Below are 16,941 nucleotides of genomic sequence, written 5' to 3' on the forward strand. Positions count from 1 at the left end.
TCCACTCCTTGTGTGTTCCAGCTCTGATGTGTGTTTCAACACGTCTGTGCTCGCACACACACAGATACACACCTTCGCATAAATGAAGTGATTGTGAAATGGTTGACAGAGAGTTGAAAGCTACTTCTAACCGTGCTAAAACTAAGACTCTTTTTTCTCCCCCAGGGCCGTTGTTCAAGAGAGAACTGCAAGTATCTTCACCCTCCCACACATTTAAAAACTCAACTAGAAATTAATGGGAGAAACAATTTGATCCAGCAAAAAACTGCAGCAGCCATGCTTGCCCAGCAGATGCAATTTATGTTTCCAGGAACCCCACTCCATCCCGTGGTGAGTACACTGAAGCTAACGATGACGGGCTTGCTGATGAAAGTGTCGGTACAGGCAATTACCAACCGTTGACCTAAAACGGCCCCTCTCTCTACTTTGTCTCTCTGGCTACAATTAAAGCAAATAGCTTTGAAGCTAAATAGATGCTGAAAAGAGGGTTTTTTTGATTATCTAAGTGGGGGAAAAATGCATGAGGAGACCATAGGCGAAGACAATTTCTAATCGATACCCGGAAAATCTGTGTCACTGCAACTCTTTCTCACCAGTCACCTCCATATTTGAGCTATCTTAGAAGGGAAATAGTTCTCCATTTAGAGTATGAATCGATGATCTATGTAAAGAAGAGATTTTGATATCTAAAACATGTTTAGCAATGCAACAGATTATTTCATTTCAATGGTATCATTTTAAGGAAGGGGAAAAATGAAACCAGAGAAGTTAATGGATTTACCCAATGTCCTGCAGTTAATCAGTTGTGGAGCTGGGCCTAGCTCAGACATCTTGACCAGGGCGCTTTCTGCTGTCTGCTCCCCACCTCCGGGCCTGAAAGAAGCCTGAACCAGGGTGCCTCAGCCACCCACTCCTCCTGTCTCAGAGGCCTGCAGAGGGTATGGCAGCCGTGGTGAGGACCGCAAGATTAAATGCCAAGGGAGTGCAGTCTATGAATGTGTATTGTGTAATATTTTCTCCCTGACTTCACAGTGTTTGAAAGTATTTCCTTAAAGGTCTGGAAATTGCTTTAGGAATGAGGCCCTGAGGGAAAGGAGCACTTTTTTTTTTTTTTTTTTTTGCCTTTAGTGAAGTTCGTTCACATTTGTAAATTATTTGTCAAAAACAAGCTAATTATAAAAAAAAGCCAGCGAAGTGAGTGAAATTTGCTCTTAAAAAAAAAAAAGTACATACACAAAAGACGATTGTTTAAAAATCAGTCTTTATTGTATGAAAATTCTATTGTTACTGAAAGCTGCTAAATGAAAAAAGGATAGCTACCAGGGACTTGTATTTTCTTATTGTGTGTCTGTGAGATGAGATGGGGAAGGTGGAGGCGGTCTAGGAAGAGGGGAGAGGATCTGAGTAGATGGCTGGCAATTCTGCTTGTCTCCAGGTTTCTACCCAAGAGCAGCGAGTGGCACCAAATGGCCAGGAACCAGCTCTGCCCAGAGTGAAAAAACATGCAGGTGAAGGTGTGAAGAACCCTCAGATAATTAAGCTACAGTCTTGTAGGTGTAGACAGACTCAGAGGAAAGGCAAAGCAAGGTTCAGGCCCAGGGAACTAGATTTCAGATGAGGCAGGAAAGGCTACTTGGAGGAAATCCCAAATAAGTACGTCTTAGGGCTTCCCTGGTGGCCCAGCAGTAAAGAATCTCTCTGCCAATGCGGGAAACACAGGTTTAATCCCTGGGTTGGGAAGATCCCGTGGAGAAGGAAATGGAAACCCGCTCCTGTATTCTTGCCTGGAGATATCCTATGGACGGAGGAGCCTGGCGGGCTATAGTCCAAGGGGTCGCAAAGAGTCAGACACGACTAAACGACTAAGCACACACAGTCATTTAAGTGGATCTATTTAAAACCACTCACAAGTATATTTTATGGTTTCTTTGTTGATAACACACATATAAATTATTTTATTAAATTACCTAAATGCTAAAATAATTTAGTTACACATATTAAATAATGTCTATGGGAATAAATTTAGAACCACCTAGGTCCATATAGTAGCACTGCATTATCTCTCACTCATTTTAATCATTCACTTCTTATTTATTTAGAATCTGTAAGGATTGACCCTGGTACTCAATAATGGCCTGTTAATAAGAAATTCCATTCCTGTTCTAAACTGTTAATTGAATTTTCTTTGAAAGTTATGTTTCTGTACTGTCTCATATATTAATTAGAAGACAATAATCACGATTACTCTTTGAGAAAGAAGTATTACGCTTAAATATTTTAAGAGAGCGTTTTAAATCACAAGAAAAATTAGGACACAAAAATGTAATAAACTTAAAAATCATTGACTCTACAAACAAGTATTTCAGAGTCGCAGGAATGAATTAGTGACAGTAGAATAGGTCCTGGAACCTTCCAAGGAAATAGGGTCTTTGCTGATGTGGTTGAGCTGGGCATCTTGAGATGGGGACATTCTCCAGGATTAAATGCGATCACAGGCATCCTTACAAGAGAGGCAGAGGGAGAGTTAACACACATACAGAAGAGGAGAAAGGCAATGTGCTCGTGGAGGCCGAGACTGGAGTGATGGGGCCACAAACCAAGGAACACTGGCAGCCACCAGAAGACGAAGAGTCAAGGGACCGATTCCTCTTCCCTGGAGCCTCCAGAGGGGACACAGTCTTGCCAGAACCTTGATTTTGTCCCAATGCAACCGGTTTCAGACTTACGGCCTCTGGAACCCTGAAAGAATAAATGCGTGTTGTGTAAGCCACCACGTCGGTGGGAATCTGTTAGACCAGCCTCGGGAAACTAATACATGCAGACATTGCTCAAGACAAAGAAACTGCTAAACAGAGTCACAAGTGCCACTCTATTTTTAGGTTTCCTTCTAGGATAAGCTTCTCTAAAGAGCTCCGGATGGTTTTTTCACACCCTTTATCTTCCATCTGCCCTGAAATCTCTCATCTGCTGAAATCTCTCACCAGTGACCTCCATATTGGTAAACAGGTAGTCACCGATGCTTTCATTGTTCTTTTGACCTCTTGGTAACAGGCAATCAGTCTCTCCTTAGTAGCATATGATCCATCTCTCCTTTGCAGAGCACCCATTCCTCTCCGGGACGCACCCCTTCCTCTCTGCTCATGCCTTCCTCCACTGTCTCCTTTGCCCGTTCTTTTCCTCTATTCTATTCGGGCTTCTCTGATAGCTCAGTTGGTAAAGAATCTGCCTGCAATGCAGGAGACCCTGGTTTGGTTCCGGGGTTGGGAAGAAGGGATAGGCTACCCACTCCAGTATTCTTGGTCTTCCCTTGTGGCTCAGCTGGTAAAGAATCGGCCCACAATGCAGGAGACCTGGGTTCTATCCTTGGGTTGGGAAGATATCCTGGAGAAGGGAAAGACTACCCACTCCAGTATTCTGGCCTAGAGAATTCCATGGACTATCCCCATGGGGTCGCAAAGAGTCAGGCACGACTGAGCAACTTTCACTTTCCTCTATTCTATATTGAGGCTGCTATACACTGATGTTCCCAGTGCTGGCAGCCTCTATCATGTACCTTCTCCTTCATGGTCTCATCGATTCCTGTGGCTGTGGGTCATCTACAGGCTGAGAACTACCAACGGCATGTTCCCAATCCAGACGTCTCCTCTGAGCCCCGGGTTTAGGTACCCAACCTCCTACTGGACTCAGCTTCAGATTTTTCACAGGAACTTGACATGCTTAAGACCAGTTTTTCATTCTTCTACCTTCTTATCTCAGTAAGTATAACCAGCAGTTTCAAACCGAAACCAAACAGGTTCTCTCACATCCAGTTCATCAGCAAGTCCTATCATATGCCCTCAAGTCCACCTACTTCTCCTTCTCCCAGCGCCCTCATCTTAGCTGTCATCAGCCCTTCTTTCAAAATACTTTATAGGCTTTACCCTCCTTGTGGTGTTTGTTTAGTCGCTCAGTCATGTCCGACTCTTTGCGACCCCATAGACTGTAGCCCACCTGGCTCCTCTCTCCATGGGATTTCCCAGGCCAGAATACTGGAGTGGGTTGCCATTTCCTTCTCCAGGGGATCTTCCCAACCCAGGGATCGAACCCGTGTCTCCTGCATTGCAGGTGAATTCTTTACCGCTGAGCCACAGCTCTTGCTTTATTCCAGTGGGCACAGAAACCAGAGGAATCTTTTAAACACATAGATGGTATAATGTCCCTACCGATCTTCACATTTTAACTTCATCTTATTCCAACTCTATCCGCTGCGACCCACCACCAATCTCTTATCTCGACCCTCTATCTTCTCTCTATCTCAGAAGTGAGGCCTCTTCATTTCTGCTTATCCATAAAATCACAAATGAGTTGTGATTTTATTTCTTTGTTCTTCCCCATTAGGGTTTAAGTTCAATAAATGGAGACACAGTGTTCTGGCACCATGTCTGTACCAGCAATGAATATTGAATGAATGAAAATGCAAGCGATTCTTTCCTCTTATAACTCTTCTGTCTCAAATTCATTAAGTCTGCAAAGTCTCATTCACCTTTCCTCCAAGCAGTTTTTCCTTCTCCAGTTCCTAATGGGGTATGACAGCAGTTCTTCCTCTCCTTTCCTTCCAACCGTACGGCCCCACCCCTCGACTCCCACACAAACATCACACGTACACTCACAATAAAATGGCAAGTGGGTGGCCTTAAGTAGGACAGAGATTAAGAGCCTGTGCAATCCAGTCCTTAGTGGCAAGATCTTGCACTGAGCATTCTGCCCTCCAAAGATGCTTCTGGGAGTAAAGGGAGAAGGCTTAAGAGATGCCTTTTTTTAGGCCTTTTAGTACCGAATACCTATCCTTTGAAGTCAAAGGTTTCTAAATGCATGTGCTCTCATGTTCTTGTTTTAAAAAGGCAATCGATCACATTTTAGAGCCATAAGATACGTCAGGCCACTTAGTCAGTCCTCCCAAGCCCTGATCCTTTCTTGCCACTACAAAATATCAAAGTGCATGTGTGCACGTGTGTGTGTGTGTGTGTGTGTGTGTGAGAGAGAGAGAGAGATCTTTGAGGCCACGTCTACTGCTGTAAGTTACAGAGAAAGAAGAGTGGAGAGTGAGAAGCCAGGGAGAGAAACACAGGCTCTTGGGGTGAAGTCCAGAGAGAAGATGGCAAGACCTCCATTTCGGACGTGATTTTCTTCTAGAAGACTTTCTGCATCTCTTGTCCTCTGGCCTCGCTGCAGTTGGTGCTGGGAGATGACAAGGACCAAATGGATTTCAGACCACCTGGCAACAGCCCCCCTCCAGGAACCACAGGGCCAGCTCTCCCAGGCCTGGCGGGTGGTCTCCCAAGAGCAGAGTCCCCTGGAGATACTGCCTTTCTTCTAGCTACCGACTCAGACCCGAATCCAGACATCAGCCTCCACCCTACCTTGAGACTTTCGCTCGAATCCAGGATCTGAGACCCACTTTCCCAGGCAGGCAGCTCTTCAGAGCAGCCCCAGCCTCCTGTCTGCGGGAGGCCCTGGGCTGACCGTGGAACGTGGCTCCCCACCAAGGCTTACTCTGTAGGCTTAAGTCTGTAAGGACAAGTCGTGGTGGTTTTTTTCTTCCCCCTCTTCTGTTTTATGAAATTACCAACAAAATCTAGTAAGGGCAGAGGAGTCAGAACAGCCCCAGACTGGGAGCCAGGAGTCTGGGGTGCTTTGCCTTGATTCCACCTTGGCAGCACTGACCTTGGGTAATCCATGCAGCCGCTAGTCTAAATTGCTTTCACCTGTAAGACTGCAGTTCTCGCTGCCATGCTCGCATCTCACGGGCGTTGAGGAGATTAAAGAAGACACTGTGTGTGAGAACACTTGAGCACAGCCCAACCTTTCACACATGTGAGGTATTACTGTCACTAATAATAACAACAACAGTAATAATATAGTGCCCATCTCTGGAAATCACTATAACTATTTTTTTTTTTACTTTTCAACTTCAACGAAAAACACTCCTGATGAGAAGAAAGAAAAAATATTTGATTGAATCTATCTTCATAAAATCTATGAACTTTCACATGAATGAAAACGTATACTTTCCCAGTCTATATTTCAAAATAGAAACGATGTTTGCCATCACTTAACAAGATTTTATACCTCTATTGTTATATTGCTATGCTAATTACATTCCTGTTATAGAATCAATGGATAATTTTTTTGGGGGGGAACTTTATTAATACTAACTTTTACACTACTAATGATAGCTGCTATTTTTGAAGTCAAACTATGGGAAGTAAGAGAGAAATAACATCTTGCTCAGCCCAACTCTTCAAGCTAAGTAGTTTTACTTCCCTTCTGCAGAAAAGCTCAGGGTAAAAGTTTCCTGTCCAGGGTAAAAATGAATAACTGGCCAACCTCAGGTTTTTGAATTCATGTCTCCCTTTGTCTCATATTTGCGTTTTTGCTTTTAAATAATACTCTCCGAGAACTTTATTACAGCTATGCATCAGTAGAACAAACTGCAACATTCATTTTTAATCATTAAATTAGATGAACAAGCAACATATTTGAGAAAGCAATATTTAGCTAATTGCAAGAGATTTGTTGATATCCAAAAAGGTTTGGGGAAATGAGTTTTGAGGTTCTGACAGCCCATGGACAGTCAAGATACAACATGAATTTCTGTCACCATGCTGTTCCGGGCTTCAAATGATCTACAAGGGAGGGATATTGGGAATTTGATTCAATAGAAAGTCAAAAATGGAGATGTGGGGGAGGGCTCTTTTTTCTTAATGTTTATTTTGATCATTAGTCTTTGAGTTAATTACACAACTAGTGCTAGTTTTTCTTAATATTTATTTTCACTCATTTGTGACAGTGGTCCTCAAACTGGGCCACACATCAAATCATATAATAAAATTTTTAATGCAAATTTCAAGCCCCCCCTCAACTCAGGTCTGTTATGTCAGAATTTGTGATATCTCTATCTATGAAATTCCCCCCAGGCATTTCTGATCTAGCTGGTTCTTTGAATCACTGGTCTTTTTTGTGATTTATGACCTTTCAGAATTGATTCTCTTAAATCTTAACATTTTATCGTCCTTATACCATTTAAATCACTTGGCTTCTTTTCAACGGTACTGAATTATAAAAGCTACAGTTACTGAAAACCACAACGTTCTATAATTATGACTCAAATGGGTTGAAAATGGAAAACATACACATATAAAATTTTGTAGAAAGTCAAGGAGGAAAAAAATCCTAGCTGCCATCAATTTCCCATGTTGAGACCTCATGTTGCAACTTTCTCCCAAAGTGAATTTTATGTCGGAGCCATAAAGATCTAAGAGCCCCTCGCGGGAATGCTGGCAGCAGCTCTCGCAGGCCGTTAGAATCACCTCTTCCCTCCCTCCCCACCCCCAGCCACTTCAGTAAGGACTTTCAGCCTCTCTAAGAGCTCCCCGCGCAAACTATCAATAATTCACTGTTTTCTAACATGATCACTTGTGAGAGATATTTTTCTGTTACTGCTGTCAACAAAAAACCTGTTTAATACACATAGATTATTATTTTCCCCATATGTTCCACAACTCAGAGCTATAAATAGACAACAAGAATGTACAAATAGAGAAACAGCATGACATGGCCAATGGCATTGTTCAATATTAGAAAATTGCATTAACGTGTAATTGCAAATATCTGAAAACTGGTCCTAAAAATGAATAGGTTAAAAGTCATCCAATAACAAAAAACAAACCAACAAAACAATATGGTCCCAAATCAGTGCAAAGTGTATTCTAAGAAAAATCTTTACCTAGCATCTTGAATTTTTAACATCAGCTCCTTTAAAGTGAAGCCAAGTTTGTTCTTCCCTTAAACGTGCATTATTTCCTTTCTGAAAGGCGTACTTTCAGGTGAAGCTTTTGAAAACCATCATCCCATCAACCCTGTAGTATATTTCGTCTTATCCCTGGACAAAGAGGACAGTGAGAGAGAGGTTTTAGTAGGGCACTCTATGCCTTTATCACTGCCACATTGACTTTGTGACCTAGGAAACCAAAGCAGCTTTTAATGGCCAACAGAAACGTTCAAGCTTTTCCGTTCAACCTCTCAGGAAAAGAAGACCGGTTCTAGACATAGTTGAGCTAGAGCGAGAAACAGCAGATCTGTATGAAAACTGCCTATGGATTTGGGGATTTTCCATGCTAGTGATAGAATATGGAGGCGTACTGGTAAGTCTGAGCAAAATAAAACACCAAATAATCCCCAGTTCTTGAGAGCGTACAAACTTGATCAGTCTGAAAATCAGTCTATTTTCAGGGTGTTTGTTTCTCCTTCTCCCTTTGAGAGACGTGTAGAACACATCAAACATCATGAGTCAGCATTCCGTAAACTTGACTGCTTTCACGTTGTAACACTCACTAGTGTGGAATGATGAGGCACTGGAATGGAATTACCATTTTCTTTTCTTGAGAACGCTTTCATGGGAATAACAGTTTAACCCGGTTCTTGTCGTTAGGTTTCTGTGACATTCTCCTTTGTGTTTATATGGTTTGGGGAAGAGAGGATCTATATGGATTTCATTTTTATTAAGCACAAAACAGAGAGGCTTAATGAATTTTCACAGTTCAGCACTGATTTTTGCAACTAACACAAAGAGTCTTATATGCAGTGAGTAAATGTTGCTGGCGATTTTTTAAAGTTTTATTCTAAAGATGTCTTTGTCCTGTGTTATCTTCCTTTAACAGCCCACTTTTCCTGTAGGTCCCGCCATAGGGACAAATACGGCGATTAGCTTTGCTCCTTACTTAGCACCTGTAACCCCTGGAGTTGGGTTAGTCCCAACGGAAATTCTGCCCACCACACCTGTTATTGTTCCCGGAAGTCCACCTGTCACTGTCCCGGGCTCAACTGCAACTCAGAAACTTCTCAGGACTGACAAACTGGAGGTACTTCAATTTATATTAGTGTTTTGAGATGCCTTTGGGGGTAGCAGTGTACTTCTATGGAAGTGAGTGCTTGTAAGACACCAGTTCAGTCTTGCAAAACAGCCACGCACACAGATTCACCTAAAAGTCACGCATTTCATAATTCTACTGTTTGAAGTGAAGGCCAAGTATAAAGGAAATTAGTCTGTGGGAAAAGATTAAGTTCAATACAAATAAAAACCGATTGTGTGGAATGTGTATTCAGAGGCAAAATATGCAACAACCAATGGAAGGCTGAATCAATCACTATGTAGGTCTTGGAGATGCCTCCCAAGGGTTCCAGCTGTGTCAGGCATGCACCTTTGCTGGATCCTGGAAAGGTCTGGGAATGAGCAGGTTAGGAAGCCAGCAGCCAGGATGAAGGGGACACTCAGGACAGAGGTGGGAGGAAGTAGGACAATGACTACAGACCAACTGGTACGATCATATTTCAGTACTTTAAGAACTAGTATGGCTGCTCCAGGATGCTCCCGTCCCGGATGTGTGTAGGTAAACAAGGGGAACCAGAGCCTGGGAGAGTCTAATGATTGATTTGAGATATTTTCTTTCACTGACATTCAAGTCTTCTAGAAGAGTCAAGAAAACAAATTCATATATTTCTAAAACGTAATTCTTAAGTCAGGAGTCAAAGAGCTCACCTGGGTTTAACTTGACTGGGTTAAATTTCTCTTTAATCAGGGCATCCATTTATCTTAACTATTGTATCCTCTGATATTTAATAGAGCATTTTATATGGAGTATAAAGAATCTGATAGATTTTTCAAAGGGCTCCTTAAATTCAATCACCAATTATAGTTAGGTGATACATATGTAAGATTAGGATATATACTGTGCTTTATCTTGGGATCGTTCGAGAATGATTCTTTCAATGTGCATTTGTTTAAATATTTACTCAATAAATCTTGAAAGTGATAAAATGTTGCCTAATACCAGCTTCCTTCTGAAGTATATGGATCCCCAAATGAAAAGACTATAAACTCCCATCGCCACTGTTTTGATCCAGCCTACCCCTGTAGGCTGGATCAGACCTTTGAACAGACCTTGAACAGACCTTTCACGGGACTGGAAAAGTGTTTGGGGCGCCACCTGGTGGACCTGTGAAGCTTTCGTGTTCAGTACGTGACTGTGTGGTTTAGAAAACAAATTAAATCAGTCGAGTTGGGAACAAGTTGTCCTTCCCAACAGGATTGGCAGACAAAGACATATGTAAAAATGATTCACGAGGACTTTAGCAAAGCAGCTTGCAATTCATTTCAAAGCAGGAATGAAGTCGGCTGCACACAGCCTAGGTAAATGCTCGACAGCCGATGCCGTCTCAGCCTTGAGTCATTCCTCTTACAAGGGGAGGCTTGCTCACAATCCGTGAGAACAGCTTAGTAATTTTTCTTTTGTACATTTTATGAGCTAAAGATGGAATGTTGGATAATATCCAAAGTAGAAGGAAACAATTAATAATTTTGTGATTTATCTGTTTGGCCTTCAAACTTGCCTGGCTACTTGGTCAGTGAAACTGTATTTCCCAAGTACCTTTGACTCTCGCAAGGCTTCCAGTGTCATGTCAGTGACCCTTCCTATAAGTCACTAGTGATCAAGATGTGAACCACCACTTAAGCAGATCAACACTGGCTGTAGAGCCTGAGAAGAAAATAAGTTACAATTTCACTAATAATTTTTCTCTGATACAGATATTTATAAATATAACTATTATGTATGTTTCTTATTTTCATGTTATTGATATTTAGGGCAAGATTAAGAATACTCTTTAAATTCCAAGGAAAATTTTCTTTATATGCTTAACTCTTGATCTATGGGAATTCTCAGAGGATGGAGCATTTTAGTTACTAGAGATTTCAGGATAATTAAGGACTGAAGAATAAGAAAAAGAAACAATACATCAACACTTCAAAATCTATTCTACTTCCTTCCCCCCTCGCCCCTCCGCTTTATCTCTTCCCATATTTCTCTCCTTTTCATCTTTTCTTTATCGTCAAAAATAATAATATTGTGACTTAAATGAAAGTTTTGGTGTCTTGGGTATCGTAATTCTTCTAATCTATGATTAGAAGCCCACCTTATCTTTGTAGAGCGGGAGAGATTTAGGGGAAAACAGGAGTATTCACATTCACCCTGTCCCCACTTCCTGTCCTCAGGGAGGAGAAACAAGTTTGTCAGTTCTCTTTAATTCTTTTTGGAATTGTGCAGCTACGACGTTGTGGCTGGATCTTTGGTGAAATAATCCCTCCATGCAAAAAACCCCCAACTTCCCAGAGTTGACATGGTAGAAGGAGATGTAGTTATATACAGAATACCAAATTTTATACATATATATGTGTGTGTAAATATATATGGTGTGTATATATATAATCTCCGAGTTAGTATAGGTATAACATATTTTCTTTCCTTCCTTCCCTTCTCTATAAAAGTAAATAAATAAATATAAATAAAACCCAAGAACAATGGGGGCCTTGTTAATTTTTCTGTTATCTTAGCTAAAGTGTAGATTTTGACTTACTTGCTCAATACAGATTCTCACCCCAGAAAAAGGGCGAAGCAAAACTCAAGTGATCATAGTTTGCCCGGGATTCCAGTGACTTGGGTTCTGGATAATCGAATGTTGGTTGTAAATGGCACAAAAGCCAGCATTCAAAGAAAGGGAAAGCATCTATCATCTATTCCTTGTCTTCTTCTCTCTTTTTTTTTACTGCATCGTGTGCTTTTCTGCCCGGTGTCCTAGGTCTGCAGGGAGTTCCAGCGAGGCAACTGTGCCCGGGGAGAGACCGACTGCCGCTTTGCACACCCCGCCGACAGCACCATGGTCGACACAAACGACAACACCGTAACCGTTTGTATGGATTACATAAAGGGGCGTTGCATGAGGGAGAAATGCAAATATTTTCACCCTCCTGCACACTTGCAGGCCAAAATCAAAGCTGCGCAGCACCAAGCCAACCAGGCGGCGGTGGCCGCCCAGGCAGCCGCGGCCGCGGCCACAGTCATGGTAAGTGGGGCGCGCGCGCCGCGCACCTTCCCCGAAGCCCGCGCCCGCGCGCCCGGAGCCGCGCCTTCCGCGTGGGCACGCGCACGCGCGCCTCGCCGCCGGGAGCGGGGCCGGCTGGCGCTCCCGCTGCTCCGCTGCCTCCGTCCTGTCGTGGTTCCCTCGCCCCGCCCGTTTCGTTTTCGTTTTGTTCCGTTCCTCCCTCCTGCCCTTCACAGCACAATAAGTAAATCCCTCAGGCGGGCGCAGGGAAGCCGGGGGCGGGTGCGAGGGCCCTTCCCCAAGCCCAGCGCGCCTCTCGGAGCGCGGACGCGGGCGGGACCGGGCAGGAAGGACCAGGGAGGCGACCCGGACCCGGGGAGAGCGGAGAACCGGGCGGAGGAGGGACCCGGGCCGGGAGCCACTGCCCGCATTTTTTTGCTCCCGACTTCTTGTTACTTATTACAAAGGCCATGCTGCAAACTCGCTCTCTCCCTAAAAGAAAATTTATGCACAACATCAAGTCATGAAACACATGAAGATGGAGCTGTATAGATGGTGCTTTGAAAAATAATAATAATAAAAGGCCTGCAAGCTAGCCTCAAGTCCCTGAGTCACTGTCCTGTCTCTTAGACACAGGTCTCGCCAGCACCCCTGGGAGCCTGTTCCAGCTCGACTCAGGCCCCGCCCCAGACCTTTGGGATCAGGATTTGAATTTCAAGCATCCCCAGGTGGATTGTATACATAATAACGTTTGAGAAGCACCTAGAACACGTTGTGGTTGTTCGGTCGCTAAGTCATGTCCGACTCTTTGCAACCCCGTGGACTGCACTAGCCAGGCTTCTGTAGTCTGGGATTACCTGAGAGCACGTGAAAGTTTCTAATGGCAGTCACTTCCCCCAAGTTTCTTATTTAGTTGGTTTGGGTGTGGCCTGAGCACGGGCCTTTTCTTTTCCAGCTCCCTATGAGTCCATTGTGCCGCAAAGTTTGAGCACCATTGCACTGGGTTGTAGAATTCATCTGTTCTGGTGTGAGATCTGACTTGACGTCAGTGTGTTTTAATGTATGATAGACACTGGATAATCCATGAGACCTGGCACTCATTGGGCACTTGCTGGATGGAATAAATAAATTAGGCAATCTTCCTTGCCCTCAGGGAGCTTGGAGTTCAGTAAGTGACAGGGATAACGGTCCTTCCTCCATGACTTGATGGAAATGCATCATGGGGTCCAGCTTCTGAAGCTACAAAAAATTAGGCCTTATTCCTCAGATACCTGTTAAATACAACAAACCACTGGTACTAATAGTGACCTTTAGCGCTGAGCCCTGAATTTAGCAGAGTTATCTGAGCCTTGATTTATCTGCCTGTTACCTAGAAGTGGGTTTCCCTGGTGGCTCAGAGGGTAAAGAATCTGCCTGCAATGCAGGAGACCTGGGTTCAGTCGCTGGGTGGGGAAGATCCCCTGGAGAAGGGAATGGTAACCCATTCCAGTATTCTTGCTTGGAGAATCCCATAGACACAGAAGCCTGGCGGGCTACAGTCTGTGTGTGGGGTTGCAGAGTCAGATACGAGTGAGCCACTAACACAACACACACTGCCTAGAAGTAGCAGTCCTAACATCTCCGATCAATTTGTTCTTGAATCACTGAAGGAGCGGTGTACCTAGAATAAGTCAATGGTAGATGACCTGGGATGATGGAGATAAGAGAAGAAATGGCCGTTACGTTTATGCACACAGCCTGATTTCTTTAAATTACGACTCTGTGTGCCCTTCTTCGGTGCAGCTTCACTTCCTTCTCATCGAGGTGCACAAAGGTTGTTAGAGTGGATGTCAGTACGTTTAGTTGCCATAGTTTCCTCGATTGTTACACTATGCTGGATTTGGAGTTCTGATATTTCAGGTGGTCTTGCAGCATCGTCAATGACAACCCAAAGGAATGTAGTTTCAGAACAAAAGCATCAGGTTCTTTCTGACAATGACATGAAAGTTACTGAATCTGCAATGTCTTTTGAAAGTGAGAGGCTCATTTGAAACCAGTTGCAGTTGGATGAAGTCAAAGTATTCTTACTCTAGTAACAAGATTACTCAGCACCATGAAGGAAAAGCGATTATTTTATTTCTTTAAGAGAATGAATGGGAGTGATGATTGCAGCCAGAAGGTATTAGTATTCCATTCACCTGGGTTCCATGTCTGAGCTCCAAGAATTTCTGTAGTGTAGTTTTTATTGTTGTGCAGGAATTTCTGCTGCTTTTGATTAATTGGACCCTGAAAATGAATTCAAAGCTTTGAGTCCAGAAAAAGAGGCATCTCTTTCCTTTAGAGCCTTATACTTTTACAATACCTCTTAAAACATGGGCATCATCCTCACCAGAATTTTTCAAATGTAATAATAAGTCAGAGCTTCTCTTTGGTAATTTTAACACAAAGCGTATCTGGTCTTCAAGACAACAGTCTTTCTTCACACACATACACCAAAATGGGGCTGCACCAGGAGATACTTATTTTGTAAAAGGAAACAAGACCAGCTACCGTCAGCTAGTCACGAAAACACGTTCAGGAACTTTGAATTCATACCCCTTTGAATCCATATCCCTTTCTTCTGCATTGAAGTGGCAGCTCTGGTTACTGTCGTCTGCGTTTCTTGACTCCTCAGGTTTGGTCTTTACCTCTAAGGCCGGGCACTTGGCTCGCTTGCCTTGAAGTTGGCTTGCTCCTTGATCCAGAAAATGAAATGCCTGGCTACATGCACACATGCTATAGAGAAGGCTCGGACAGGGGGCAGAGGATCAGAAATGTTGGTGAAGCCAGCTAGAATGGATGCTCAGTGTCTGGCACATAGAAGAGGCTCAATTAAAGAGAATCTGGTTCTCTGCGTAGGTGCCTAAGGAAGCTCCCAAGGGGCACTGGCCTTGGGGATCTCTGAGGTCTGCTCTAAGCCTGAAGATCTTTCAATATAGGTAAACATATGGCTGCAATCACAAAATATCCTCTAAAACAGAACATCTTTGTACTACAAAGGCACATTATAACGTGATTATTCACCCATACAGTTTTTAAAATACATTCCACACGTCTCTCAAAGCGTGAGACGCGCAAGATATTTATATGTCCACTCTAGGAGCTGCGTGTTTCCTTGAAAAGACAAGATATTTGCATCTAGTAAAGATAAACCCAAGTGAGGAGTGGCAGAGAGAGAGATGCTGTCAGTGTCCAGCTCACTTGAGAGCTCTCAGCTTCTTTAAATTCCTAGTTTATTATCATTTCTGTGGAAATTATATTTCATCAAATGAGGATGGAAAAAAGAGAACATTAACCTTTCAGGTGATTATCCTAGGGAGAAATACTTAATATCTCTTTTTCTACTTGGAGACTTCGTTAAATGATCTTTTGTTCAAAATTTTGTTCGGTAAGCACCAGCCTTTGGAGACATAATCGCTCTCTTAGTTAGCATATCAGAAGAGATCAACCCAAGAGGAGGTGTGTTCTTTACCTCTCAAGGACTGAAAAGGTGAAGGGAAGAATGGAATCCAGAAAGTCAAGGCCAAAATGATTTTAACCATTGAGTTAATAAGCTTCCCTGTGGCTCAGACAGTAAAGGATCTGCCTGTCATGTGGGAGCCCCAGGTCCATTCCCTGAATTGGGAAGACCCCCTGGAGAAGGGACTGGAACCCACTCCGGTATTCTTGCCCGGAGAACCTGGGACAAGAGGACAGAGGAGCCTGGCGGGCTACAGTCCGTGGGGTCGCAAAGAGTCCAACACGACTGAGCGACTGACAATTTCTCTTTGTTTCATCCAGTTAATGTTGTTAGTGCACTCTATGAGACCAGGCTGTGTAGCCTTATGTAGTTAGTATAGGCTAATGTAAGCAAAAAATTTTTGTCATTATCTAGCCATGTAAAAATATATTGGAATGAAAGATCTTAAATAAAAGTGGTGTCATGAAAGTTACATCATGGCAAACTGACATTTGAGGAAAGAATACTCAAAGCTTTCTTGTTCTGAATCTTGTTGGTTTTTTCAGATGTTCACAGTTCTGCCTGTAGAACGATGATTTTCTCTGTGATGGCCTCTATCCAGACTGCCTTCCAAAACATCTTTTCCATTGGCCATTCTAAACCTCTGCTCTCCCTACAATCCTTTCCACTTTATTTCTAGTCCCCCCCCCGCCCCCCAGCTCACCCTTAGCCCTTTATCTCCTGTCGCTTTCATACTAGTTTATTATAATTTCTGTGGAAATTATATTTCATCAAATGAGGATTGGAAAAAACATCAAATGATGAAGAACAGCTCTTTATTGGCCAAGGGAAATGTCATTCATTGTTTCCATTTTAAGGGTTAAATACTATCCCATTTTCTTCCAAATGCCATAGTTGTAACTCAGAGCTTTAGAATAAAACATTTTGTATTTGTTATACAAACCTTGGGGATTTACCTATTGTGCTAAACATAGAAAAGGGGTATTTCATTTCTTTTTTTTTTTTTTTTGCATTGGAGCTATTCCTTTGACTTTATTTTCATAGAATTCCATCATAAAATTTTTAGATTTCTTACAACAATTATCAAGGAACAGGAAGATTTTCTCATCGTGGTCTAAATCAATCACTATTTATTATTATTTCAGCTGTTTAAATGAAACTATCTGCCCAAAGGATGGTTATAAGTTAAAGATATTATCTTACTTTTTATATTCCAAGCAGTTCATTGCTATTTTTTAGCTGTTTTTGCTATTTTTAGCTATTGTACCTGTTCTAGCCAAGAGTTCCACCTCTCATTAAATGGGTTGGTCACTGATTGTAGTTAAAAGTACGAATAGAATTATTAGATAAAATTATTTTGATGCCCGAGGACACCAAATACCCTTTAAAGGGTATTTTCTTAGTGTAAGCCCGGTAAGTTGTTTGCCATAAATTGAATAGAAATTTCAAATGTGGTGGAAAACAGAATGGAAGATAAGTTAGTCATTAGAAACCATACGGTGGAATGAAATGGAAATTTGAGAAACCTACTCTTCAAATTCAAAACT

At 42.6% G+C, this 16,941-nt stretch overlaps 1 protein-coding gene and 1 long non-coding RNA gene across 17 annotated transcripts in view; one reads left to right on the forward strand and one right to left on the reverse strand.

Moving 5' to 3' along the window:
* MBNL2 (muscleblind like splicing regulator 2) overlaps positions 1 to 16,941 on the forward strand; it is a 165,607-nt gene that overhangs the window by 110,146 nt on the left and 38,520 nt on the right. For 10 of the 16 annotated variants that reach the window (XM_081548857.1, XM_081548860.1, XM_081548858.1 and 7 more), the window contains exons 3-5: positions 166 to 330; positions 8,700 to 8,900; positions 11,674 to 11,937. In XM_081548857.1, coding sequence (XP_081404983.1) covers positions 166 to 330; positions 8,700 to 8,900; positions 11,674 to 11,937 — 630 coding nt within the window. The remainder of the gene's footprint in view (positions 1 to 165; positions 331 to 8,699; positions 8,901 to 11,673; positions 11,938 to 16,941) is intronic. The other 6 variants (XM_081548867.1, XM_081548869.1, XM_081548871.1 and 3 more) reach the window with 3 other exon arrangements.
* The window catches only part of LOC145529133 (uncharacterized), a 100,720-nt gene continuing 86,052 nt past the window's right edge, over positions 2,274 to 16,941 (reverse strand). Inside the window, exon 3 of the long non-coding RNA XR_014070948.1 lies at positions 2,274 to 2,739. This is a non-coding gene — a long non-coding RNA (uncharacterized LOC145529133). The remainder of the gene's footprint in view (positions 2,740 to 16,941) is intronic.

Source organism: Giraffa tippelskirchi, chromosome 12 (genome assembly GCF_054371585.1).
Source record: "Giraffa tippelskirchi isolate mGirTip1 chromosome 12, T2T-mGirTip1v1.2.pri, whole genome shotgun sequence".
In the NCBI taxonomy this organism is placed as follows: domain Eukaryota; kingdom Metazoa; phylum Chordata; class Mammalia; order Artiodactyla; family Giraffidae; genus Giraffa; species Giraffa tippelskirchi.